The following is a 27996-nucleotide window of genomic DNA, read 5'->3' on the forward strand; positions in this document are numbered from 1 at the left end:
GGGCAGAAGACCTAAATAGACATTTCTCCAAAGAAGACATCCAGTGGCCAACAGGCACATGAAAAGATGCTCAGCATCACTAATTATTGGAGAAATGCAAATCAAAACCACAATGAGGTACCACCTCACACTACCAGTCAGAATGGCCATCATTTAAAAGTCCACAAATAATAAATGCTGGAGAGGGTGTGGAGGAGAGAGGGGAACCTTCCTACACAGTTTGTGGGAACGTAAATTGGTGCAACCACTATGGAAAACAGTATGGAGGTTCCTCAAAAAACTAAAAATAGAACTACCATATGATCCAGCAATCCCACTTCTGGGCATATAACAGGAGAAAACTAATTCGAAAAGATACATGCACCCCAATGTTCACTACAGCACTATTTACAATAGCCAAGACATGGAAACAACCTAAATGTCCGTCGACAGATGAATGGCTAAAGAAGATGTGGTACATATATACAATGAAATACTACCCAGTCATAAAAAAGAATGAAATAATGCCATTTGCAGCAACATGGATGGACCCAGAGATTATCATACTAAGTGATCTAAGCCAGACAAAGACAAATATTATATTATCTCACTTATATGTGAAATCTAAAAAATGATACAAATGAACTTATTTACAAAACAGAAACAGACCCACAGACACAGAAAACAAACTTATGGTTACCAAAAGGGAAAGTGGGGGGAGGGATAAATTAGGAGTTTGGGATTAGCAGATACACAGTACTATATATAAAATAGGTAAACAACAAGGACCTACTGTATAGCACAGGGAACTATAGTCAATATCTTATAATGACCTATAATGGAAAAGAATCTGAAAAAGAATATATATATAGCTGAATCACTTTGCTGTACACCGGAAACTAACACAACATTGTAAGTCAACTGTACTTCAAAGAAAAAAAAAAGTGAACCATACTATGTCTATACACTTTAGCTAATAATGATGTATCAATACTGATTTACCAATTATAACAAAGTGCCACACTAGTGCAAGATGTTAATAGGGAAAACTGGGAACTCTCTACTTTCCACTCATTTTGTAATAGGGAAGAACTTTTGTATCCTATTACAAGTTAATCACTAAAGGGATTTTGCCTATAAGCTTAAATCATACATAATGACCCATCTCGGGGAACCCTGCCTCCCAGGTAATGAGCATTAAGCTAAAATACCTTTGTTTAGCTCAAGGGAAACCTCCTGACCAGGCCCACCTGTGAATGGCTGAGGGAAGGAAGAAATTAACACCCGGAGTCTGACCCGGAACCAGGAGTTTCTCTCTCCCCTTTTAGTATAAAAGGAGCCTGAATTCTAACTCGGGGAAGATGGTTCTTTTGAGATGCTAGCCCACCATCTTCTCAGTATGCTGGCTTTGTGAATGAAGTCACTATTCTTTGCCCCAATGACTCATCTCTGGATTTACTGGCCTGACGTGGGGCAAGTAGTACCAATTTTTGCAAAGCCGGCCAGGAGCCTTGCTGCTCATGGCCAACCAGCCCTGGTTGGGGAATTTTCAGGTAAGGCCCTAGCAGCTGCCGGCACCACTTGTCCTGAGGATCTTCCCTTCAAAATTCCCCAAAGCGGCACCAGCTGACCCATCGCTTGGCAGTGGAAGCAAGAAATTGACCTGTGGGAGCCGACAGCCTCCATCCAGCGGGGTGAGTAGTCCTGGTGTGTACAGCCGGAAACTTTTTCCTCCACTTGGGGCTTTTTTCTCCGGAATAAGCCAGTTTGTTTTGTATTTGAGTGGGGGTACCCTGTTGGAGAGAGGCAATTAACAGCTGCACTTTTCCCCGATTTGTGAACGGGATCATTTGTTTCTTTGGATGCTGGCGTTTGTGTGCGCTGTTTTTGTTTTGTCTTGTATTTCTTTTTTTTTTTTCTTTAATAAATTTATTTATTTATTTTTGGCTGCGTTGGGTCTTTGTTGCTGCACGCGGGCTTTCTCTAGTTGCAGGGAGCGGGGGCTACTCTTCGTTGCGGTGCGCGGGCTTCTCATTGCGGTGGCTTCTCTTGAGGAGCACGGGCTCTAGGGCGCGCAGGCTTCAGTAGTTGTGGCACACGGGCTCAGTAGTTGTGGCTCGCGGGCTCTAGAGTGCAGGCTCAGTAGTTGTGGCGCACGGGCTTAGTTGCTCCGCGGCATGTGGGATCTTCCCGGACCAGGGCTCGAACCCGTGTTCCCCGCATTGGCAGGCGGATTCTTAACCACTGCGCCACCAGGGAAGTCCCTTGTCTTGTATTTCTGTCTTTAAAAATTGGGGAATGTTTCTACTATCCCTAAAGAAAGTCCTCTGGGGTGTATTTTGGGTAGGTGATCTGATAACAGCTATTAATCCATGACTGAGAGGAAGATGATATTTCATGGTAACAATGTGTGGCCACAATACCTGTTAGAATCTCCACAAGAGGGCTAGGGAGGGTTATCTTGGGACCCTGTGCCCCATGTAACGTCACCCTTGCTGTGGTGTTAATTCCGTTGCCTGCAGTCTCCTGTGTTGTTGGTCTGGATCCAACAGCTCTCCAAGGAGTCGCATTGCGTGAGGGTTGAGTTGATGGCTCTTTTGATATGTAAAATCCCGTGACCAAACTTGAGGGTTTATTTAGGTTTTTGTTTGTTGTTAGGGGTTTTTCATTTCATTTTGTTTTGGTACCATTTTTTCATTTAAGATTGATGTCAAATGAAGGAAAGGAACACAGACACACACACACACAAACACCTGTCTGTTCTTGTCCAAAAGTGGGACATTCCCAGGGAGAAGAGAAAGGTTCCACTTGGTTCTTAAAATCACTGAGAGGCCCATCCCAGAATTCAGCCTGGTTGGTGGATGCCAAGGCCAATAGGCATCCTTTTAATGGTTAGAGATGCTTCATCGCTATTTATGGTTTTATGGTTGCCTTTGAATGGCTCTGTAGTTATTCTGTGGAGAAACAGGGAAGAATGATGAAATCCTCTAGGTGCAAGCATTTGTGCTACTACATCAGGGTGGGAAAACTCAGACAGTTGTCACTTTATGGTAATAAAAACCCAAGGGAACATCTGTCGTACAGGAAGAAAAGAAAAGGAGTGAGGGGGACTCAACACAAAGGAACCTGCCCTACCGAAGATCAGCAAATAGACTTTACTCAAATGCCTCAAGCTGCAGGAAATTTCAGATACCTGCTGGTGTTTGTGGACACTTTCAGAATGGGTGGAAGCATATCCCACCTGGACAGAAAAAGCCTCTGAAGTGGTGAAAGCTCTCCTTAAGGATATTATTCCCCGATTTAGATTGTCTTACACCCTTCAAAGTGACAATGGACCTGCTTTTGTCTCCAGTGTAACCAAACAGGTATCTAAAGCACTGCAAATTAATTGGCAAGTACATTCCTCCTGGAGACCACAATCAACAGGAAAAACCGAGAAAATGAATCATACATTAAAAAGCATTGCTAAAATATGTCAAGAGACTAACTTAACTTGGGATAAGACCTTGACAGTAACTGTTTTGTTTTATGCGGAGTTTATATTTGTTATCTGTGGGAGGGCTGGAATTTTAATCCAAGTGTGACTCAAAAAGCTTTTACTTATAAACATGATGACATACTGCCCCCTAGTGGCGGACTGTGGAGAATTGGTTTAGGAAGGAGTAGGGAAAATTTGTAGCTCTCTGGGGGCTGCATGTTTGAAAACATTTTTTTTATATCAAAATAATACTCACACATAGCAACAAAGTACTTTTATGGAAAAACTTATGATAAAAAGCTGCCCAGCACCTGGTCACTCTTAGTGCCTCTCCCCAGGTTTTTTTTTTAATCTTTTGCACATTTTATTTTTAAATTTTGGCAATATACTCGTGGGATACAAAATTCTAAATACATATGATGATACTAAAACCAAAGTCTTCCTTCCACTAAGGTCACCTCTTCTGGCAGCCAGTGTTTTTCTCAGGGAGAATTTACACAGAATTAAGCAAAAAAAAGCACAACTTGTTTTACTTTTAATGGAAATGATAGCAGATAAATAACAATATTTTTACCTTTCTTGTTTCTCTTACTGCTTTTTTTTTTTTTGAGTCAGAATCTTCCAATCGTAAATTTTAAAAATGATTTATGGGCTTCACCAGTGGCGCAGTGGTTAAGAATCCGCCTGCCAATTCAGGGGACACGGGTTCGAGCCCTGGTCTGGGAAGATCCCACATGCCACGGAGAAACTAAGCCCGTGCACCACAACTACTGAGCCTGCGTGCCACAACTACTGAAGCCCGTGAGCCTAGAGCCCATGCTCTGCAACAAGAGAAGCCACGGCAATGAGAAGCCCGCACACTGCAGTGAAGAGTAGCCCCCGCTTGCCTCAACTAGAGAAAGCCCGCGCGCAGCAATGAAGACCCATCACAGCCAAAAATAAAAATAAAAAAAGAATAAATAAAATAAATAAATTAAAAATTATTTATTTTTTCATTAAGGTAATTAAGAATACATTTTGAAGACTATTTCAACTCAGTCCACAAAGAAAGTCTTCATTTCCTTTCTCTCCCCCCTTCCCCCTGCTTTCTCTCTCTCTCTCACAGTCTTACAGCTGAGTGATATTCTCCTGGATAGATTATTTAACCAGTTCTCTAATGAACATTTAAGTTGTTTCTAGTCTTTTCTCTTCCAAAGGATGCTGCACAGAAGGCACTAGCACATCCGTAATTTTCCATGAATTTAACTGGAGATAAATTCCTAGAAATGGAATTTATGAATTCGGTAGACACTGCCAAACTGCCAAGGACATCTCTTTGTTATTGCAGTGAATTTATGGACATTTTTATGGGAGAATAACATATGAATAGAAAAGTGTACAACTCAAGTGTTCAGCAACATGAATTTTCAGACTGCATGCACACACTTGTAACTAGTAGTCAGATGGAGAAAGAGAACACTATCAGCCCCCAGGAGGACCCAGACATCACCTCCACAAGGATAACTACTACCCCGATTTCAAAGGGCATACTTTTGCCTATTTATTTAGAGAAGTAGAAGCACGCTGTGTGCACTCAAAGGTGTTGGGCAGAGTGGTCCTTTTCGTTGCTGAATAGCACTCCACTGGGAATGGCCCACAGGTCATGCATTCTGCTGTTGATAAACTTGGGTCATTTCCAGTAAGCGGCTATGACAAACAGAGCTGCTGTGAACATTCTAGTTTGCGTTTTGTTGAGGCTGTTTGTATGTGTGTTGGTTGCAGAGGTCAGAGTAAGACTGCCAGGTCATGCAGTCACCATTCTTTAGTTTTACTACATGTGGCCAAATCGTTTCCCCAGTTTCCATGCCTACCGGCGTAGTAAAGAAAATTCTAGTTTCTCCACGTGCTTACTGAGAACTTCGGGAACTTTGGAACTGTTTCTGCCTTTAGTTCTCCCACTGGTGACCCCCGACACCTCCAGATCAGTGATGAAATCCACTGACTTCTGAGAGCCAGCCTGGGAGAAGCAGTCGGGTGCGGTCTCTTGACGATGTCAGATCTTCTGATTCTTTTTTTTAAAATAAATGTATTTATTTTTGGCTGCGTTGGGTTTTCGTTGCTGCGCACGGGCTTTCTCTAGTTGCAGCGAGCGGGGGCTACTCTTCATTGCGATGCGCGGGCTTCTCATTGCGGTGGCTTCTCTTGTTGAGGAGCATGGGTTCTAGGCATGCAGGCTTTAGTAGTTGTGGCACGCGGGCTCGGTAGTTGTGGCTCGCGGGCTCTAGAGCGCAGGCTCAGTAGTTGTGGCGCACGGGCTTCGTTGCTCCGCGGCATGTGGGATCTTCCCGGACCAGGGCTCTAACCCATGACCCCTGCGTTGGCAGGTGAATTCTTAACCACTGCGCCACCAGGGAAGCCCATTTGCTTTGAACTCTAGACCAGTGTCTAAGGAACCTCTGCTGAGAAAACACAAAATTTGTCTCCACTTCCCGTCCCGCCCTTCTCCTGCCACAGCTTCAGCTGTGGTCTGACTCTTGCTTCCTCTCCTTGTTACCTTTGAAATCTTAAAGGAAACCTATGGCTTAGAGTGAGGACCTTGACTCACACCCCACCCCTCCCCGCAAAGAGTGTCTCAAAGTGCCTGTGAACTAAAGAGTGGGATTTAGGCTCCTTGTGGAAATCCAGAATTTCCAATCTTGCACCTTTACATCTTTATTTGGGGTGGGGAGTGGTCTGTACCACACATAAACAGGATCCTTGGGTGGGGGGGGACTGAGACAAAAGACTCGGGGTGGTTGAGAACTCTTAAGAGGACGGGGATTGGGGGTGTTTAGAGAAGGAGGGAAGATCTCTATCATTCTGGGTAAAGGGATGGGGTGGGAGCTTGCCAAGGTGGAGAGGTCTGTGGGTGGCAGTGTGGGAAACCTAGGGGAGGAAGGGTGTAAAGGATGTGGAGGAGGGCAGGACTGAATGAGGGGGATGCAGGTATCTGGAGGTGGCTGACCTCTGGGTGAACCTGGGCTCAGCTATGGCCTTGAGCAGTGTGACTTTGGGCAAGTTGTCTTCTCAGCCTCAGTGGGCTGTTCTGCAAAATGGGTACAAGCATTCTTCTCCCAAGATGAGGGACTGGGAGCCCAAGAGTGGGGCATGAGGGCTCTTAGGGACCAAGGGAAGGGTCTAGAAGCATCTGAGGGAGGAACTGCTGGGTTTCCGGGGCTCCCCAGGGTGCAAGGATGACCCACCCTCTTGCTAACACCTTTCCCTGCACCCGGACGCACCAACTGGTCCTGTACCAGACAGGGGCTTGCCCAGCACTCAAGGACACTCTGAATCTCGCCTGGGCATTAGATGAGAAGACCTTTTACCAAAATGAAAAGGTAGAGACTATTCAATGAACAGAAAAGTATTTGCATGGAAATCTCACTTTGGTTGAAAAAACTCGTGTGAGAAAGACCTGGAAGGACAGGACCTGGGTATCGCTCAGAGAGTCAGGACTTTTAAGTCTTTATTTTTGCAATCTTTGCTTGACTGTATGCTCTGGTTCTCCACACTGCACAGGGTCTGCTTTAATTCAATGGTTATTAAAAACATAGCTTTAAAGGCCACCCCTGCCCTCCTAGTCAAGTCTGAGCTCCGGGCAGGTCCACTAGGCCTGGTTGCTCTGAACTCCTCCCTCCCTTCACACCTGCCAAGTACTTTGCTGCCTCCGCGACTCTGCACTTGTGGTTTCCTCTTCCTCTTCACCCTCCAGCCTCCAGGTGGTGGGGGAGGGAGTGTTCCTGACTCCCTTCTCTAGACAGGGTGCCGGCTGTTCGCTTTCTCAGTCACACACAGCACTTCATTTCCTTTGCGTGTCTTATCAAACTTTACAACGGGAGACACGTTCCAGGTCGCCTCCTGGGCTTCAAATTTGGCTTAACTCAAAAGAAAGTGCGGGGATTTCTATAGTCCGTTAAAGTGGCGCCCTCCTGTGGTAGCGGCCCAGACTCCGACTTCTGGCCACTCAACCCATTTAAAGCTGTGCGTTTGCATTCGATTCAGATATTACTCTTAACGTGAGACCATATCAAATATTCTTAGCCCACGCTTTCAAAGTGCAGTCATTCCTGAGCGCACGCCGTCACCAGGCTCCGGCGCGGTGAATGAAGGCGCCACACGGCCTGTCGCGTTCAACAAGCCCATTTATTTGGTTTCCCGCGAGCTCAGGCCTGCATCACCGGCCGGGACTTCTCGGCCTGCAGCTTCACTCCGGAGCCCGCGAAGCCCGTGCCGCCCTAGAGGAGGAGGAGGAGGAGGAGGAGAGGCGGCGGGGAGCTGGGGTGCCGTGGGGGTTCCCTAGCCCGCGAGGTGAGGTTGGGCCTCGCCCCCTTGGTGGGGCGGGGCCTCGGTAAGGGGGTGGGCCCTCTGGAAGCAGGTCGGGGTTACCGGAAGGCGAGGGGACAGGGAGGAGGGGTGCCACTCACCCGCTGCAGCACGATGATGTCGCGGTCCGTGAGCTTCTCTCCGGTCACGGGGTCCACCATGTCCTTGCGAATCAGCTTCTCCACGCACTCCACGGTGACCACGGCCCCACTGCAGTGAGGGTGACGGTGGGGTACAACGATCAGAGGCCCCGCCCCAAAGAGAGAGCCGCACCCCAAGCCCGCCCCGTCCCGCAGGTCCCCAGGCTGTCCCCCAGGTGACTCACGAGGGCCGCAGGACGGCGCACGGCGTGGCGTTGCTCAGGCTGTCGCGGGTCACGGCGCACACGTAGCGCTCGCTGCGCGTGATGAGCCCCACGCGGTCCACGGAGCTGTCGAGCGGCGTGAAGCGCACGGGCGTCAGGTCGGACATGCGCAGCGGCTTCCCGGACATGGGGCAGGTCACGATGCGCGACTGGGGAGCAGGAGAGGGAGGGCCGAGTCAACAGGCGGGGCTAGAGCCAGGTGGAGGGAGGATGGGGGTCCCTGTGAGGGAGGGGAGGGGGCCCTCAGGACCCTGGCTCTCTCTGGCAAAGTGGGCACACACGGACGCTTGCTGGGGTAGGCGGCTCACCGGCTTCTCCAGCTTGGTGGCCTTGGCCTCGGGAGTCAGCGACGGGATCCAGAAGCTGGGCAGCGCTTTGTCCTTGTCCTTGCCTGTGGGGCCCGCGCTGGACCCGGGTCGGGCATCATCTGCGGGGGGGAGAGGGGTTCGGACGCCGCACCCAGGGAGGCACCCGGCCCCGCGGGACCCCCACCCACTTGCATGTCCACTTCTCTCTCACCGGGGCAGTTCCCGGAGGCGGCCTTGGGCGTGAAGGGGTTGAGGGGCCGGCTCACGATGGCCGCCTCCTTCTCCAGGAAGCCCCGCACCTGGTCCTGCGCGGCGGCCCGCTGCAGCTCCTGCTGCCCCTCGCGCCGGGCGCCCCGCTGCTTCTCGTAGGCCTGCGGGCAGCCAGGCAGAAGCGAGCTAGGCATCCTCCTGCGGCTTGTGAGTTTGGGGCACCCTAGGTGGGGGCTGGGGTGCCTCTTTGAATTTAAAGGTGGGTGAACTGGAACCCATACAGGGGAGGTTCCTGGCAGAGGCTCTGTTTGGTAGAGGCTGGTGACTGCCTGGGTGTGAATCTTTAATCGGCTGCACAGTTACCCATCGTGTGCCTCTGCTGCCTTTGCTTGTCCCTTCACCAACTGTAGGGGGGTTAAGCCATTTCCAGTTTAGCTGGTTTGGGACTCAGTGGTCAACAGCTTGGCTGAAGGCAGACCACCAGAGCTCAAACCCTGCCTTTGTCACTGATTAGCTCTGTGGCCTCCAGTAAGCACTGTGACCTCTCCTGGCCTCAGTTTCTTCATCCGTAAAACAGGCTGACAATGGTGACCTACCTCGGAGGCTCACTGGGAGGGTTACACACGATGATTTTTTAAAACACTTAGCACCTGGCCTGGCACATAGTAAATGCTCAATAAATGTAATTTTGGGCCATATGATATTAATTATACAGTATATCTTATCACTTATCTATTATACAGTCCATGCAGTGTAGACTCTGTCCCTGCCCTCAAGGGCCCGAGTTCCAGGATAGTAGGGAGCAGAGAAGGTTTATGGAGCCATGAAGGCTCAGGCAGCGTGAGGGCAAGAGGAGACACTGCTCCGGCCACCCAGTGAGCAAGGAGGGAACGCTGACGCTGACTGATGCTCGGGAGGGCTTCCGATGTGGGCTCCACGATGAGGGGGCCACCAGGCCGGGTGGAGCACCTGGGCACAGGGGAAGCCACGCACTCCACACCAAAAGCTCAACAAGAATCTGGCCCCTAGTGCTTCCTGAGCTCTGGAAAAGCCGGCAGGACAAGGAGGGAGACAGGGTCCCTCCTAGCCACAAAATGAGCTCAGCCATGGAAGGTGGGCCTGGCTGCAAGAAAATGCCTAAAAAGTTCTTATCTGTGAGCATTTCCTGCATGCCCTGCAGTGCCCTCTAGTTTGGCCCTGTCAGCCCATTTTAGAGACAATAAAACTGAGGCCCAAGGAGATGAGCTGGCATCCACTCATTTACCAAGTATGTCCCGAGAACCTAGGGCCTTGGGGTGGGTGAGAGCCCTGCTCCCTGCCCCTGGGGCCTGTATCAGACAGCCACAGGTAGAGTCACAACTGTGACAAGTGCCAAAGAAGAGGTGACAGGGGCAGGCCCTCAGGGCCCTGGACTGGCAAGAGGCCAGAGGAGGCAACACCTGGGCTGAAATCTGGAGAACGAGAAGAATTTAACTAGAAGTGGGAGGGGACGGTGTGCCCGGCGGAGGGAATAGCACAGGCAGAGGCCTGGGCGGGGAGGAATTTAGACGGGAGGCCCAGCATAGAAACCGCCTACCCACGCCTGCACCCCCTTCTCCCAGCCCCACCACCTTCATCTGCCGGGCGATCTCCTTCTTCTGGTGCAAAATGTACTCTAGGATTGCCTCCCGCTCATACAGGTAGCCATCGGGGCTGCAAAGAGAGGAGGGGATGAGAAAACAGGGCCTGGCCCAGGCCACATGGCCAGAGGTTAACAGTCACCTGCCAAACATCAGCTCCCTGCCCAGGGCAACCACTAAGCGTCTTATAGGCAGCTGCTCACTCAGGGCTCGGCTTAGCTCTCTGAGGTGACCGCACTGTTTTAACTCTCCTGGCTTTATAATGTCCTCTGATGCATAGGCAAAATCTCACGCCGTAAAGGGTTAGCTCAGCAGGCCTGGGCTGTCCAAACCCTGCGCATTCCAACCAAAGGACTGGCTCCTGGGAGGGCACCTCTAGGCCTTGGAACGTCCTGCCTGTTAAGAGTGTCTCTGTTTGCCTGGGAGGCTGGGACCATGTGGTGTGAGCTGGACCTCTGGAGGGGCTGAAGACCAAGGTCAGCCAGGCCTAGGTGACTAACCTCCAATAAAAACCCTGGACACCAAGGCTGGAGCGAGCTTCCTGGTGGGTAGTAACTGCTGCTGCGAAAATTAAGCGCTTTCCTGCGACTCTACTGAGAGAGACAAAGGAAGCTTGTGCCTGGTCTCTCTGGGACTCTGCCCCATCTGTCTTTTCCCACTGATTTTATTTATTTAAAAAATTTTTTTGGCCATGCCACGCGGCATGTGGGATCTTTTATATTATATTATTTATTTATTTTTGGCTGCATTGGGTCTTTGTTGCTGCGTACGGGCTTTCTCTAGTTGCGGCGAGCAGGGGCTACTCTTCATTGCGGTGGGCGAGCTTCTCATTGCAGTGGCTTCTCTTGTTGCGGAGCATGGGCTCTAGGTGCGTGGGCTTCAGTAGTTGTGGCTCACGGGCTCTAGAGCACAGGCTCAGTAGTTGTGGTGCATGGGTTTAGTTGCTCTGTGGTATGTGGGATCTTCCCGGACTGGGGATCAAGCCCGTGTCCCCTGTATTGGCAGGTGGATTCTTAACCACTGCACGACCAGGGAAGCCCGGCATGTGGGATCTTAGTTCCCCGACCAGGGATCAAACCCACGCCCCCTGCACTGGAAGCTCGGAGTCTTAACCACTGGACTGCCTGGGAAACCACCCCCATTGCTGGTTTTAATCTGTAACCTTTCGCTGTCATAAACTCTCATTTGAGGATAACTGCTTTGCTGAGTTCTGTGGGTTCTTCTAGTGAACCACTGAACCTCCCGGTGGCCTCAGGGACCCTGAACCACGATCTACTCTCATCGCGATGTCTACAAAATGGACCAGTAGTTGAGCACATATTTAGTCAGTGGACTAAGTACCTTCTACCCATTATCTCACTGAAGCCTTTGCCAGACGCTAAGAGGCAGGTAACAGTAAGCACTCCACACGTGAGCTGTTATTACGGGCTAGCAACTTTCCAGGAGCCCTACCCTCTATTGTGAATGTATTCTTTTCCACACCCCATGAAGCGTACTAGGATCATGCCCATGTCTCAGAGGAGAACACTGAGGCTGCGGGAGGGTAGGTGGCTTGCCAGGGCACCCTGGCTGTGCAGCCCCCTCCTGGTGGTTCCCTTGCCCTCGCCACCCTGACCCGCCCACCCGCGTTCCCAGCTTACGTAACAACAGGGTCGTGGCAGGGCTGCAGAGAGAGGCAGCAGCAATCGAAGTCCTTGACGGCATCCCGGCTCAGTCGAATGTTCTGGGTGCCGTAGCCTGAGGCCGCTGGGGACGGAGAGAGGTAGAGGGATGGAGAGGCAGGAGATGTGCCCTTCTCCAAACCCGGAGAGAAAGGCACAGAGAGGACTCCGAGGTGGGGGGACTCAGAGAACAGGCAGTCAAGAGCTTGGGCTGTGTGTCTGCGTTGGGGACAAGGCTGCACAACCCACAGGAAGGCGTTCATCCCCAGAGGGTAAGACAGCTGCCCTGAGGCAGCTCGGGGAAGAGGCCCGTAACTGGCTCCCCTCGGGCCTTCTGGCTCTGTGACCAAGCTCAAGCATCTGTACCTCTCTGGGCCTCAGTTTCCGCCTCTGGAATATGGCCTAACAGTGATTCCTTCCTCAGTGGGTGTTCGGGAGGCTTAGCATGGAAGGCACTTAACGCAGTGCCCACGACAAGGCAGGGAGAAGGTTGCTGGCTCACGTGGGCTGTTACATTTCCGGTCATGACCATCAGTCACGTGGCTGTTACTTACATGGTCAGGGGAAAGACACATGCCCAGAAAGCACAACCAGAGGAGCAAAGTAACATGGGGACTTCAGGGTCCATTTGCCCCCCCTCCCAACCCCAGTACCTGTGTCCTTCTTCTTCTCATGGTAGGTGTAGACGGCCCCCGCCGTGCAGTTCTTGCCGTGGCGCGTCATCCCGGGGGGTAAGGAAGGGGCAGCTGCAGGGCTGTGTGACCAGAGGGAGCCCACACAGAGAGGACTGGACCTTTCTGGCCCCCGATCTGATCTGATGGGCAAGCTGGGAGTGGAGCAGGGGAAGAGAGTTTTGCACACGTTAAACGGTTAAGAAATGCCTATACCTCCAAAAAAAAAAAATATGGCAATTAACCCTGAAAAAGACCTGAAGTTTGCTTGTGGAAGTGGTGTCGGAAGGCGTACACGTTGTGAGTTACTGTGAGGTGGTGGAAGGAGGGTTATCTGATGGAAAGTTCTAGCAGCAGATGTGATCAGTGGGGCTCGTAACATGAGTGGGGAACTGAAGCGCCCAGTGTATGTTCTGGAGGTGTTGAGCGTGTGCTCTGTGTATGCCTACACGCTCATTTCAACCAAGCGCACCTGGGTTCATTTAGGTGCAATATGCCTTATGCTCAAATTGTTCCCTAATGTATCAATCGCACTGGAATAAATCTTGAGTTTTCAAAACAAGTGTTAGAACAGAACTGACTGTACGCGGAACTCTGGCAAATCAACAAGAAAAACCCAGCTACCCCAATAGGAAAATGAGCAGAGGATATGAAGAGGCGATTTACAGAAGAAGCTCAAAGACTAACAGGTAGATGGAGAGATGCCTCAAATTCTCCTCACAGGAAAACCACAGTGAGACATCATTTTAAATCTATCACTAGGCTGGTGGGCGAAACTTTGAGAGCTGGATAAGATAGGAGCTGGATAGGGTGAGGGTGGGTGATAGGAATCCGCTCAGGTGATGCTGGGGGAACACAGGCTGGTGGTACTTCAGCAAAGTGAGTGCAGACGATTCTGCACTTGGGTGTATGTGCCCCAAAGGCGACACCCGCTAGGGAGCATGTATGAGGTTGTTCACAGTGGTGTTCTTTATACTGGAGGGGAGTCAAAGGCAACTGCATATCCCGCCCTCGCAGAATGGATAGTGACTGCCCCTCATGGAGACCACCCAGCAGTGAGATGCAACTGACTAGGTGTGTACAGAGCATCGTGGGTGACTTTTTTTCTTTTGGCAGTGCCATGCAGCTTGTGGAATCTTAGTTTCCGAACCAGGGATTGAACCCTTGCCCTCGGCAGTGAAAGCGCTGAGTCCTAACCACCAGACCAACAGGGAATTCCTGTGGGTGGATCTTAAAAACACAATGCTGGGTGAAAAAAGTAAGAAATAAAACAATCTGCACATGCACAAAGTGATACATTTTAAACACCTGCAAACAAAAGATGCTGCATGTAAGAATGACTGCCCATGTAGGGGAGGGGACTGACTAGGGGATAAATAAGAATAAATGAAACAAGAAGGAGGGGGTTATACGGATCAAAGAAATAAGACCTGCCTGGGCTTGAGTCCAAGGTTGGCCCACTACTGGCTGTGACTCTGGACTTGTAATTGACTCTCTGAGTCCTTTGGTAAGAAGTGGGGAGAACCATGGGATCTAGTTGACACGATTGGATTGCTGTGTGGACTAAATGAGGTCATACTCAGAGCATGGCATATGGAATGTTCAGGAAATATTCTCTCTGGCTCTGTGGCTGCAAGGAGGATCCAGAAGGTGGGGGAGGGAGGCACAACCAGGAGATCCCAAAATGTAAAAAAGCAACTTCATCTTTATTTTCCGGTTCGGGATGCTTTCAGAAACTTGCCTTTCACGTTCAAAACTCAAACACAAACCTCTTCTTGGGCTACAGATCTCGCACTCCCCCTACTGGCGTCTTCCTACCAGAAACCCATTTTTTGTTTTGTAGGTATATTTACATAGAATAGATGCACAGACCTTAAGGATGCAGCTTGATAGGTTTTGACAATTGCATACACCCTCGTAACTACCCCCCCCCCCAATCGAGATGCGGAACATTTCTATCACCCCAGCCACGGCCACTGTGCTGCTTGCAGAAGGTAACTTTGGTGAAACACCCCAACTCCACCCACCGCCCCTCCTCCAGCTTCCCCTCACCCCCAGCTTTGGAGCAAGTCCAGCACCTGCTGCCACCTCACCTGCCATCCCCCTCCTCCGCCCTGGCCCCCTGGCTTCCGCCCCAGCTCCCCCCTCCCCACTGGCACTCATGAAGGTCGAGTTCACCTCCTCAGGGACAAATTCCCCACTCTATTCTTAGTTGTCAACTGCCTTGACCCTCTGCGGTATTTGGCACTGGGCTGCTTGTCTTGTAGCCAAGTTCTCTGGCTTTGTGGACCGGGACATTTTCCCTCTGAGAGAGAGAGGAACCGCTATAGATAGAGCATCTCTTTACTTCGCCAGGCGGTCATGGGAATAATCCCAAGGGACACTGCTTGACCCCTGACCCCCAGGCCAACTCTCAATCGTCCAACCTCAGCCACCCTCTGAGGTCCGTCCCATCCCCATCTCCACTTTGGAGAGAGGCAAACTGAGGCACAGAAGTGAAGCCATTTGCCTAGGGCAGTGGTTCTCAAAGGAAGGTCCAGGGACCCCAGGGGTCCCTAAGATAGTTTCAGGGAGTCCACGAAACTATTTCTGTAATACTAAATCATGTTTGGGACTTCCCTGGTGGTCCAGTGGCTAAGACTCTGTGCTCTCAATGCAGGGGGCATGGGTTCGATCCCTGGTCAGGGAACTAGATCCCACACACATGCCGCAACTAAGAGTTTGCATGCTCCAACTAAAGACCCTGCATGCCGCAACAAAGATCCCACGTGCTGCAACTAAGACCCAGCGCAGCCAAATAAATAAATAAATAAATATAAAAAGAGCTCTCTAAAAATAAATAAATAAAACAAATGTGTTTGCCTTTGTTCCTCTCCTTCTCTCGAGTGTCCAGTGGGGTTTTCCAGAGGCTGTGTGACTTGTGCTTGTACATCCTTGGGTTTTAAAAATGTCTGTTATATCATGCGGAGTGAACAGAGCCAGGTACAAAAGGCCATGTGTTGTTGATTCCATTTATGTGAAAGGTCCAGAATGGGCAGATCCATAGAGACAGAAAGCAGATTGGTGGTTGCCACAGGCTGGGAGAAGGGGGAACCGGGGGCGGGGGGTGCGTGCAGTGGCTGCTAAGGGGTATGGGGTTTCTTTCTGCAGTGATGAAAATGTCCTGAAATCAGAAAATGGTGATGGTTGCAAAAACAGTGATTATACGGAAAACCACTAATTGTATACTTTAAATCGGTGAGTTTTGTGTCATGTGAATTATATCTCAATAAAGACAGTTTCATGTCTGTTTTCCTTTCTGATATGGCAAATCTTTTTTTCTTTCGGCCATGCAGCGAGGCTTGCAGGATCTTACTTCCCTGACCAGGGATCGAACCCAGGCCCTCAGCAGTGAAAGTGCCAAGTCCTAACCACTGGACTGCCGGGGGAATTCCCCTGATACGGCAAATCCTGATAGACAGAACTCCCACAAACAAAAGCTTTTTGGAGTCCTTGATGATTTTTAAGGTCCTGAGACCAAAGAGTTTGAGAACCGCTGACCAGGGTTGACCAGGGGTCAGCAGCTTTATTGTCTCCTCAGTGAGGAAAACCTCAAAAGAGAAAACAGAACTACTACCATCTCACATCACTAGCTTTTCAGAGAGGCCACATCCAAAGTAACATCAGCTGTTATATATCCTCCTTCCCATTTTACAGAGGAGAAAACAGGCCCATGGAGTCCCCCAGCTGGGAAGTGACAACAGAGCCAGACTCGAACCCAGGCAGCCGGGCTCTGGAGCCGCCCCCTTAACCATGTGACAGCTGCAGTTCTCCCGGGGAGGTCACAATCCAAGAATAAAGGCCAACTCATTCCCGTTCTCCTACAAAGTCTTCAAAATCCAGAATCTAGTCCACTCTCTCAACACATCTCAATTCAGACACAAAAGTTTCATTGGAGAAACTTGTCCTATATTTCGGGTTCATAAAATTTACAGGAGCAAATGTACATTCACACGCCCTGTTTGTGCCAAACGTACTTAAAAGTTTTCCAGGGATTGAATCCAGTATCGGTGCTTGAATTTAAATTAATCAACATGAAATGATTAAAAAAACACAGTTCCTCGGGGGCACTAGCCACATATCAAAGTGCCCCACAGCCTCTGGGAACTCGTGGCTACTGTGTTTAAAAAAATGACCACAATACCATTAATGTATTAATAATCCCATAACATCCTTTACTATCCAGCTTGTATTCAAATCTCCCTTATTCTCTCCCGACCGTCTTTTTCTTCAGTTGATTCGTTTGAATCCTGAATCTCTTGGGATCAGAGAACCCTCTGAGAACTACGGGATGCTACGAGCCCCCTCCCTTGAATAGCGTGGGTCACATGAATGCTGCAGGCCGTCCCAGGGGGGCGGAGACCTGTGTTAAAGGAACCTAAAGGGCCGATTACACTCAAGGAAATCACAGACACAAACAGGATGTGTTGGAAGCAGGAAAGAGGGAGCTCCCTAAGAGCAAAAGCGAGGGTCTGAGATTTTCTATTAATAATGACTGGTATTTATTTAAGAGGTTTGGTGAACCTGGCCCTGTTCTAAGTATTTTATACATATTAACTCCACCGGACGCCACAACCCAAACAGTTGCTACAAACAAGGAAACAGAGGCAGGGAGAAGGTGCGCAAGGTCATGCAGCCGGGGTCTGACCCAGGCATGTGAGTCTGTGGCCTTCACCATCCCTGATGCTGTCTGGCTGCAGGCAGCCTCAGGAACTGTGCTGATTCTCAGCGTGGAACGGGGCAGCTCCTGTAGGCCTGGACCTTCCCCCTGGAAATCCCGTCCCCTTCCTCCTCCCAGGCTCCATCAGGAGTCGCCTCTTCTGGGTAGCCTGGGTTAGGCATTCCTGGTGCTCTGACAATACCCTGATTTCCGTCCATTATAGCTGCCACCCCTCAGAATTTCTCCCCCCAGACTAGAAGCCCCTAGAGGCGGGGCCTGGGTTGGACTCCAGGATGGGTCCTAGCACTGCCTGGCACCTGGGGGGCACAGAGATGTCAGATAGGATCAGTTAACCACTTCCAACCCTAGGGCCAGGGGAAGTGTGTAATCAATGAATGAATCATCCATCCAATCAATACAAAAGCACTGCAGGAACAGAAATGACCATCACATTCTTCCAACACTTATGCACCAGGCCCTGGGCAAAGTGCTTCACAGTTCTGAACGCATTCGGTCCTCGGGATAACCTCTGAGGTAGGTTCTCCCCATTTTAGAGGTGAGAAAACAGAGGCCCGGAGGGATTAACTGGTCTCTTCCTCAGTCTGTTCCTTGACAGAGGAGCCCTGGTGAGCTTTTCAAAAGGGAGCTTAGATCACGTCACTCCCTTCTACTACTCCTTGGACGTGGCTCAAGGTGACAAACAGTTTGGATAAAGAAATGTGGGAGGAATGAAAGAATTGGAAAGCCACCATTTTGCAACCCCTGATGACATAACTGATTCACTAAGGCACCTGATGGCAACTGGACATCCGCAGGGTGCTAATACTCGCTAGTAGAAAGGAGAAAAACATAGCTTTACTATGGCATGTTTGTGCTGTTCCTACCTGTATTAGTCAGCTAGGACTGCCAAAACAAAATGCCATAGACTGGGTGGCTTACACAACAGACAATTATTTCCTCACAGTTCTGGAGGCCAGAAGTCTGAGATCAGAGTGGCACCATGGTTGGGTTTTGGTGAGGCCTCTCCTCCTGGCTTGCAGATGGCTGGCCACCTTCTGGCTGTGTCCTCACAGGGCGGAGAGAGTGCTTGCCCTCTGGCATCTCCTGCTCTTCTAAGGACACCAACCTCATGGATTAGGACCCCACTCTTATGACCTCATTAAACCCTAATTACTTCGGGAAAGGTTCTATCTCCAAATAGTCATATTGGAGATATAAGATTTCGGGTGGGGTTGGGGACAAACGTTAAGTCTGTAAACACTACCTGAAGCCCCTGATCAATCTCACCATCCCTAAAAGTGGGACAGCCAGGCGTGAAGCTAGCAGCTCTGAAGCAGCCATGCCAAGATGCCTGAAGCTAAATTAATCAAGCCTTTCAATTTAATTTCCTGATTCTACGAAGCCAGAGGCTATAGCAGGGATCCGCCAGAAAAGGCTAGAGAGTAAAGATTTTCACCTTTGTGGGCCACATGGCCCCTGTCACAACTTCTTTTATGGATACTGGTATCTGAATCACATATCACAAAATATTATTCTTCTTTTGATTTTTTTCCAATTTTTAAAGAATTGAAGTATGGTTGAGTTACAGGATTGTGTTAGTTTCAGGTGTACAGCAAAGTGATTCAGATATATATATATATTCTTTTTCAGATTCTTTTATAGGGTATTACAAAATATTGAGTATAGTTCTCTGTGAGATACAGTGGGTCCTTGTTGGTTACGGTCTTTTCCAATTATTGAAAAATGTTAAAAACCATTCTTAGTTTGCAAGCTGTACCAAAACAGGTGGTGGTTGCCAATCATCTGTCTGACAAAGGAATTGTATCTAGAATATATAAGAAATTTACAACCCAGTAATAAAAAGACAAATAACCCAATTTAAAAATGGGCAAAGGATCGAAACAGACATTTCTCCAAAGAGGATATATAAATGGCCAATAAGCACATGAAAAAAAATGTTCCACATCATTAATCATGAAGGAAATGCAGTCAAAACAGCAGTGAGGGACTTCCCTGGTGGTCCAGCGATTAAGACTTCGCCTTCCAATGCAAGGGGTGCGGGTTCGATCCCTGGTCCAGGAGCGAACATCCCACACGCCTCATGCCTCGTGGCCAAAAAAACAAAACATAAAACAGAAGCAATACTGTAACAAATTCAATAAAGACTTTAAAAAGGGTCCCCATTGGAAAAATCTTTAAAAAAAAAACAAAAACAAGGGCTTCCCCGGTGGCACAGTGGTTGAGAATCTGCCTCCCAATGCAGGGGACACGGGTTCGAGCCCTGGTCTGGGAAGATCCCACATGCCGCGGAGCAACTAGGCCCGTGAGCCACAACTGCTGAGCCTGCGCGTCTGGAGCCTGTGGTCCGCAACAAGAGAGCCCGCGACAGTGAGAGGCCCGCGCACCGCGATGAAAAGTGGCCCCCGCTCGCCGCAACTAGAGAAAGCCCTAGCACAAAAACGAAGACCCAACACAGCCAAAAATTAAATAAATAAATAAATAAAAATTTAAAAAGCTAAAAAAAAAAAAGATCATGGACTTCCCTGGCGGTCCGGTGGTTAAGACTCCGCTCATCCACTGCAGGGGACACAGGTTCGATCCCCGGTCGGGGAAGATCCCGCATGCCACTCGGCATGGCCAAAAAAAAAAAAAAAAAAAGTCGGATCATAACAAGTGTGGAGAAATTGAAACCCTCAGACCCTGAGGGTGGGAATGCAAAATGAAGCAGCCACTTTGGAAAAGTCTGGCAGTTCCTCAGAAGGCTAAACACAGAGTTACCATTTGATTCAGCAATTCCACCGCCAAAAGAAATGAAAACTTATGTCCACGCTAAAACTTGTACACAAGTGCAAGCAGCATATTCACAATAGCCAAAAAGTGGAAACAACACAAATGTCCATTGACTGACGCGTGGATAAACAAAATATGTTGTATCTCATACAAAGGAATATTATTCAGCTTTAAAAAGAAGTACTGATACATGCTACAAAATGGATGAACCTTGACAACATTATGCTAAGTGAAAGAAACCAGACAGGAAGAAGATTCCATTTATGTGAAAAGTCCGGATTAGGTTAATCCATACAGAGAGGGTGTGACAGCTGGGGAGATGGGGTGCGGCGGGAATAATGGAGGAATAAGTGAAAGGCCATCACCATTTCAAAGAAGCAAAAAGACAAGTTAAGATGGTGGGATGATAACAGAATAACTGACCCAGTTTCTTCAATGAATCAATTGCCAAAAAAAAAAAAAAAAAAACAGGGTGGGGTGGAGGGGAGACTGTTTGAAATTAAGAGCAACTTAAGAGACATAACAATGACTTGAATGGATTGTGATTCAAAAAAGTGAAACTTTTTTTTAAAGGCATTTTTTCAGAAGCAGAATTTGATTATGGACCAAGTAATAGGTAATATTAGGGTTGCTTTTGTAAGTGTAATAGTATTGTGGTCATGGAAGAAAATGTCCCTGCTTTTTTGTGTGCGTGTGTGCTTTTTAAAAATTAAAAATTTTTTTAAAAGTTGAAGTATAGTTAATTTACAATGTTGTAAAAATGTCCCTGTTTTTTACACATGTATCCTGAGGTATTTACGGGTGAAATGTCACGATGGATAGGATTTGCCTTATATATTTAATTTTTAAAAATACCCAGCCAATATGTCAAAAAATATTAATAACTGGTAACTCTGGGCGATAGGGATTCTTCTATTATTCTCTCACTTTTATATAAGTTGGAACATTTTCATAATAAAACATAATAAAATATTAAAGTGAAATTGCTTTAAGGACCCATCAAGACCCGAGTTCACACCGAATCAGCAACACCATCAGGATGTGAACCCAGGACTGCCTGACCCCAAAGCTCCACAGAGGAAAACGTTAACCCTACAGCTACTCCGAGAGGGAAGCGGCCGTCAAAAAGGGGCAGGGAGGCGGCGGCAGGCGATTGCACAATCCTTCTCCGCCCTCCCCATCACAGTCTGGGAAACGGAGGCCAGGAAAGGGGTGCTTCTTCCTCAGCTCTCACTCATTAGACCCCTAGGAGTCATTAGACGCCTCTTTCCCCTGGGATCCCCGGCCCATCCGTCTGCAGTGGAACTAAAACTCTCCTGAGAACTGCCGGCTGAAGGTTTGGCTACCTCCAGGGATTTCTGGGACCTGCAGTCCGGCTTCAAACTTGGGGCGCCTAGAGTGCTCTATTAAGGATTGCCAGGAAGTCGGGAATTCAAAATCCTGTCCTAGCCTCCCTCAGGAGCCCAAGACTCTTGCCCACCAGAAGGCGATCTCACTAACACTATCCTTCCACCGCCTGGAACTCACCTTACGAACAACTCCTCCCTCGTCGGTAACTACTTCAACTGTACCCCTACACCGGAAAGGAGCGCTGTTTTCCCTCTCCGCTCCGCTCACTTCCGACCGGCGGAAGAGACCGGAAGTAGATCTGCCCCTATTTGCGGAGGTATCTCTTCTGGCTTGGTAAGTGCTCCCTTCTTCTCTTCCTCCCTCCGGAAACGTGAGTGGCAAGTCGAAGGTTCCGGTCAGTGAAACTGGCGTGAATAGGGGGCGTGCTTAGTATATACTAGGCGTTTCCCTGGGCGGGCGATTTCCTGCTTGTAGCTAGGCTTTGCGTCTCCCCAAGCCTGTGTTTAAGGACTAATCTCTTCGCCCAGAGATTGAAAAGCCCGCTTACCAAAGCATATCATCCACTTTTCTGCTGCAAAATAAGAGACAATAGAGAAGGGACAACTCCTCTGTCCCCACTTTATAAATGGAGCAGTTGAGAAATCGGAAGTCAGAGCCGTTCTCAGGAAGCAGGAATTTACTACGGCATACCCACCTACCCCCAGGGACCAAGGCACAAGTTTCCCGCCAGTTTCTAGATACCTAGATATCTGGAGACCTAGCTGTTTTTTTCCCTAGCTCTGTCTGTCGAGCTCTCTGGGGGGAAATTAGATAGGCGGGGAGGGGGCGCCTATCCAACTCCCTAAGTGCCCCACGGTGTCGGAGACCCTGGCCTCGCTATGGGGCTCTGGACCTTAGACCCTTAATCATAAGGTCCCTTTAAATACTTTGTCCCTTACCTGAGCCCCGCCCAGGGCAGGTAATCGCAAACCCCGCCCCTCTGGCCAGAAACCAGGATTGTGCCGACTATAGTGAGCAAGGTACCCCCTCCTTCCTCTCCCCTCCCTTCTCCCCTGTCCCCCTTCACGGCTGGCTGCAGCTGGCCGAGGAGGCCCTGATTAAGGAGGAGGGGACAGTGCTCACAAGTCTAGGCAGGTAAGTGAATGTCCCTGGAGGCAGAGCTTGGCTTGGGGACCCTGGCTACCTGGCTCCCTGCTCTTCTGGGACCCAGAAGTTGGGGCCCCCAAACCCAAGAGTCCAGGACCGCTGCCCCGTCCCCCAACTCCTGGACCCCAGGATACAGGCCTCTGGTTTTACCTCTTCTGTAATCTTTGATTCTGTGGCTGAATGTGGCAATGGGCACAGAGAGGTGGATATACATGGAAATTACCAGGAAGAAGGAATCCCTATCAATGGACATGTTTATGAGCTCCTACTTTGTGCCAAAACCCATGCTGGGGGCTGCAGACACAGCAGAAAAAAAGATAAACTCCTGGCTCTGGTTTCTGGAGGGACACTGCTTTTGCTGAAATCCTGCCTCTGAACCTTGCAAACTGTATGAACTTGGGCAAGTTCTTTTACTTCTCTGTGCCTCAGTTTCCTCCTGTATCAAACGGAGATAATAATAGCACTGTGGTGAAAATGAAACTGAGTTGATAGAGGTAAATGACCTTGAACAGTGCCTGGTCCAGGATACAGGCCACGTAAGTATCTGCTATTATTATAATTCCTGGACCACAGAGTCCGGGTGGGGAGACCTGGCCTCATTCTCCAGGAGCTGAGGCACTTCTCATCTAACCACACCTGGTCCCTAGTGTCCACAAAATATGAGGAGCCACCCCTCTGTGCTGCTGCTGTACCTGGGATTGACCACCTGCCTGGACACCTCACCCAGTGGGGAGCAAGACCAAGGTGAGCGTTTGCGGGAAGAGCCGGAGTCCAGGCACAAACATCCACCTTCCTCTGGCCCAGGAAAAACCCTGCCTTCAGTTGCCTCCTCCCCCGGGACCCCATAGCTCTTCATCCCCTTAAGTTCTGGCTCCTTCATGTCCCCCGTACTAGGAACCCTCCATTTTTCTGTCCCTTATGTCTTTTGGGTCCAGAAGTCTTCCTGGACTCCCCAGAGGCCCAGAGCTTCCTGGGCAGCCGTTGGCGGATTCCACGAGCCAATCACTGGGACCTGGAGCTGTTCACGCCAGGGAACCTGGAACGGGAGTGTCAAGAGGAGAGGTGTTCCTGGGAAGAGGCGCGGGAGTACTTTGAGGACAATACTCTGACAGTGAGGGCCTGGGGTCCCCGGAGTCCCTCTGTCTTCTCTAGGACCTGGGGGGGGGTTGTCCTGCCCCTCAGCTCCCTCTGCCCTCGTGCCTCAGAGATCATCAGGGCGGGCTGGTTTGGGGATGTAGAATCTCCCAGTTGATGCCTTTCTGCCTTCTCTCCTCCTGCCCATTCAAGGAGCGCTTTTGGGAGAACTACATCTACAATGGCAAAGGAGGTGAGTCGGGGGAGCCCTCTCATTCTGTGCAACTAAGGCAGCTCCTTTCTGTGGAGGCTGAACAAACATCCCCCAGCCCGATCTCACCCCCTCCATGTTCCATGCTCCTGAGTTCCTGGAGGGGGTTGGTAAAGAAATCCCCTCCTCTGAGACTACAGCCCTTGCCCGAGGAACCCACCACACCTTATTCGGGGTAGGTTCCATGTCCCCAGGAAGGAGGACAGTTGGAAGGAGAGGTTACAGCCCTGAGGCCTCAGGCTCAGAGGCCCTGGCCCACCTGAGCCCCTCTTTGGAGTCCAGAGCCCCAGCCCGTTCTGCAGCTTGGTTGCTAGGGGGGTTGCTCCCTAGCAACGGGTCTGGGCTAGGCCAATTGGTGGAAACCTGTCTGTCCTCACCTGCCCGATCAGCCCAGCTCCAACCCCTCCTCTGAGTTCTGAGGCCCCATCGTGGCTGCAGCCTTGTTGCTAAGAGGGGGCTGCTCCTTAGCAACAAAGCCTGGCCAGGCTGGACCAAGGAAGACAGCAGCACTCACTACCTGGTTGGCTTCCCCTCCCCCACAACCCCATCCTGGCTTCAGCCTGGTTGCTAAGGAGGCCTTCTTCCTAGCAACCACACCTAGCCAAGCTCAGGACCCAAGGCCTCCTGCCCACAGGAGGACCCCCCTCCAGGCACCGGGCATCTCACCCCTGAGTGGCCTGGTTGCTAGGGGTGGTTCCACCTTAGCAACAGGCCCTAAGTCTGGGCTGAAGTCCTCACATTGGTTGCTAGGGGAGGTAACTGCTTTGCTACAGGCCTATCAAGGCCTGTTGGCTTCTCGAGTCCACCTGAAACATGTCTGAATCAGGAAGGCTGCTCCCCACCCCCCACCCCCCGCCTTCTTAGTGCAGCTTTTTGCTAAGAGGGCTAAAAGCCTGAGGTTTACTGTTTGAGGAAAGTACCCCCTACCCAGTGCTAAAGGAAGTTTCCCCAGCAGCAAGACAGAGCAAGGCCTCACAAAGCCAGGGTCCTCCCTGTGCCCCACCCCCCTTTTCCTCAGACATGAAGCCTTGATTGCTAACGGCGCTTCACCTTAGCCAAGGGTCCACATGAGTTCTAAACACCAGCAATCTGTTTTTGAGGGGATGTCCCTACATTCCTCCTTGATAGATAAATTGTTCCTAGCCTTCTGGTAAGGCCTTGCCCCTCCTTAGCCTGGTTGGTAAAAGGTATTGCATTCCAGAGGGGACGGGGTTGCCAGATAAAATACAGGACAGCTCTCCCCCAGCCCAGTTAAATGTGAATTTCAAATACACAGGAATAATTTTTTAGTATAAGTATATCTCATATATTCCATGGGACATACTTACACTAAAAAATTAGAATTCCCTGGCAGTCCAGTGGTTAGGACTCCGTGCTTCCACTGCAGGGGGCATGGACGGGTTCGATCCCTGGTCGGGGAACTAAGATCCTGCATGCTGTCTGCGGTGGCCAAAAAAAAAAAATCCACTGTTTATGTAAAATTCACACTTAACTGGGTATCCTCATTATTATTTGCTAAATCTGGCAATGCTCAGTATGGGGGTTCAGAGAGTTGGCTGTCTGAACTCCCTACCCTAAGTAAGCATGTCAACTGCAATCTTAGGAGGGTTCTCTCTCCTCTTAGAGAGACAATTGCCCTATTTTCTAGTCTCAGATGAGGTTATCCCAGGTTTCTGCATTTAATTCATTGCATTTTTGCAACCTATCAGGGAGGGGTTATTATTCCCATTTTTGCAACCTATCAGGGAGGGGTTATTATTCCCATTTTACAGAGCAGGAAATGGAGGCTCACAGAAATGAGTGAGGTGAGTTGCCTGAGTTCACACAGCTAGGAAGTGGCCCCAGCTCTGCCTTCTTGGCCAGTCGTCTTCCCTCAGGGGAAATCTGGAAAGGTTTCCCCTACCTCAGGGGAAGGTATATGGATGTTGGAGAGGGTGACAGCCCCTAACGCTGTGCCCTCCTCCCCCTCATAGGACGTGGACGAGTGGACGTAGCAAGCATGGCTGTGGGACTGACAGTGGGCATCCTGCTCATGGTCCTGGCCAGCCTGGGAGCCTTTTGGTATCTGCATTGCCGTCAGGACCGAGGCCAGCAGCCCTGTCCTCAAGAGTAAGGGGGCTTTGGGGAGGAGGGGCTGGGGAGCAGGGAAGGGAGGAAGGGTCAACCTAAGGAGATGGGCCAGATTGGGGGCGGTTGGGCGCTGCTGAAAGATCTGAGGAGATCGTCATGTGGAGAGTGAGTCTGTGAGATTCTGTGTCCAGTTGTGGCATCTCTCTGACTATATCCACAGCACCTGGCACAAAGTAGGAACTCAATATTTGCTGCCTGGCTGTCCTTGCAGTACCAGTTTTATGTGTGATTATCATTCTGTGGGTATTGTATCTGGTGAGGCTGCAGCCTGTGGTCTGTGGGTGTCTGTGGGATGTCAGTTTCCGTGGTGACAAGGTGTAGCTGTGTTTGTGTGTGCCTGTGTCAGTTGTCTAGGTGTGTCTCTCTCAGTGGCAGGGTCGAAGAGAGGGCTTGAGCATTAGTCTTGAAGTATAGTGGGTCTAAAGGTTTCTAGGAAGAGTTTATTGTTGAGTGGATCTGGGAAATTTGTGGCTGAGTGTATCTCTGTTGTGTCTGTCTGTTTCTTGTGTGTGTCTGCCTGCCTCTGCAGGGCTGCCTCTTTCTCCACGACTCTCTGCTTGTATCTGGAGCACGTGTGTCTGTGAACGAGTCTGTCTCAGCAGTTGTTGATTTCTGTGGCTGCCTGTGTCTGTGCATCTGCCTGTCACTTCGAGGTGCTTTTCTGTGTGTAGAGTCAGGTTGACGGTGACCCTCTTTTTCCTTGGTCCACCTCCCTTCCACCTCTGTCTCCCCACCACCCTCAGTGTCTCTGTCTCCCTACGTCTTTCCTCCTTCTCCCAAGGCTCTCTATCCTGCTAACAGTGCGCCTTCTGTCCCCAGGGCCGAGCTCATCAGCCCCCTGAGCTCTCTGAGCCCGCCGACGCCCCTGCCTCCACCTCCACGCCCGCCCCCGGGCCTCCCCACCTACGAGCAGGCGCTGTTGGCCCCTGGGGTGCACGACGCACCACCGCCCCCCTACGCCAGGTATGGGGCTGGGCTTCTGCCTGGGGGCGGGGCGCAGAGGGGAGGGCACTGCCGGAGGAGGGGCGCGAGCTTAGGGGCGGGATTTGGAATTTTGAGCTTATTATCCGGGGCGAGGCTTGGAGGGCGGGGGCGTGGCCCAGCCGTGTGTGTGTGTGTCTTGGAGAGCGGGGGCGTGGCCTAGGCGTGTGTGTGTGCGTGTGTGTAGTATTATAGGGGTGTGTGTGCGTGTGTGTGTAGTATTATAGGGGTGTGTGTGTGTGTGTGTGTAGTATTATAGGGGGGGTGGGTCTTGTACCCAGAGGATAGGCTGAGACGCCCAGGGTGGGTCGGAGTGGTCTTGGTTGAGGGGGCAAAAACAGCCGGGCCTTTGACTCCCCACTGTGCCCCTCCCCTTGCAGCCTCAGGAGGCCGCGCTGAAGAGCTGTTTCGGAGCCGGGGTTCTCCGCACCGTGCCCCAGATTCACACCGGATTCCGGAAACCCCCAGGCCTCTTAAACTCCGGAGCTGAGCTTGGAGGGGTGATGGCAGTAGGGATCGTCCGGCCTGAGGCCTACCCTAACACACGTGTTTCCGCCGCGTACGGATACACGCAAGTTCCCGGGCAACGTGTTCCCGCGTCCCGGCGCCTCGCAGGCCCCCACGCTCTCCTAATGGTGGAGGTACCCACCAGCCCCGCCCCCGGGATAGGCGTGCGTGGAAACTCCGACTCAGGCGCGCAGTGCCTCGTAGACTCGCGTGTGAGCAAGTGTGACACGGCCATCGCCCTCAGTGTCACGGGCTACGGACAGGCAGAGCCCCGCCTGTGTTCACGCGTGTTTTCGTGTGCTCCCCGTGCGTGCATGGGGGCACTGTGCAATCCAGGGAAAGGGTGGGGGGCATATTTGCAAGCGTGCTTGGTTGGGGGCAGGCACACACTGCACCTGGGGGACTGGAATTGAGCTC

General features: G+C 50.5%; 2 protein-coding genes across 5 annotated transcripts; one reads left to right on the forward strand and one right to left on the reverse strand.

Moving 5' to 3' along the window:
• Positions 1–7599: 7599 nt before the first annotated feature.
• On the reverse strand, positions 7600–21848 carry NOSIP (nitric oxide synthase interacting protein). Of its 2 annotated transcripts, none has more exons than XM_061173669.1 (9): positions 21648–21848; positions 12614–12786; positions 11940–12045; positions 10291–10372; positions 8682–8841; positions 8471–8589; positions 8124–8311; positions 7900–8008; positions 7600–7710 (listed from the first exon to the last, which is right to left on the reverse strand). In XM_061173669.1, the coding sequence occupies exons 2-9, from the start codon at positions 12681–12683 to the stop codon at positions 7639–7641; spliced, it is 906 nt and encodes a 301-aa protein (XP_061029652.1). In that variant the 5' UTR covers positions 12684–12786; positions 21648–21848; the 3' UTR covers positions 7600–7638. The 2 variants fall into 2 exon arrangements, with proteins under 2 accessions (XP_061029652.1, XP_061029653.1); XM_061173670.1 differs by having other exon boundaries at positions 12614–12683; positions 21647–21848.
• PRRG2 (proline rich and Gla domain 2) lies at positions 21318–27988 on the forward strand. Of its 3 annotated transcripts, none has more exons than XM_061173672.1 (7): positions 21318–21803; positions 23264–23360; positions 23552–23727; positions 23904–23943; positions 25935–26070; positions 26911–27054; positions 27453–27988. In XM_061173672.1, exons 2-7 carry the CDS (start codon positions 23276–23278, stop codon positions 27469–27471), a joined length of 600 nt encoding a protein of 199 aa, XP_061029655.1. In that variant the 5' UTR covers positions 21318–21803; positions 23264–23275; the 3' UTR covers positions 27472–27988. The 3 variants fall into 3 exon arrangements, with proteins under 3 accessions (XP_061029655.1, XP_061029654.1, XP_061029656.1); XM_061173671.1 differs by lacking the exon at positions 21318–21803 and adding an exon at positions 22360–22604; XM_061173673.1 differs by lacking the exon at positions 21318–21803 and adding an exon at positions 22611–23152.
• The last annotated feature ends 8 nt before the right edge of the window (positions 27989–27996 follow it).

This window comes from Eubalaena glacialis, chromosome 18 (assembly GCF_028564815.1).
Source record: "Eubalaena glacialis isolate mEubGla1 chromosome 18, mEubGla1.1.hap2.+ XY, whole genome shotgun sequence".
Classification (NCBI taxonomy): domain Eukaryota; kingdom Metazoa; phylum Chordata; class Mammalia; order Artiodactyla; family Balaenidae; genus Eubalaena; species Eubalaena glacialis.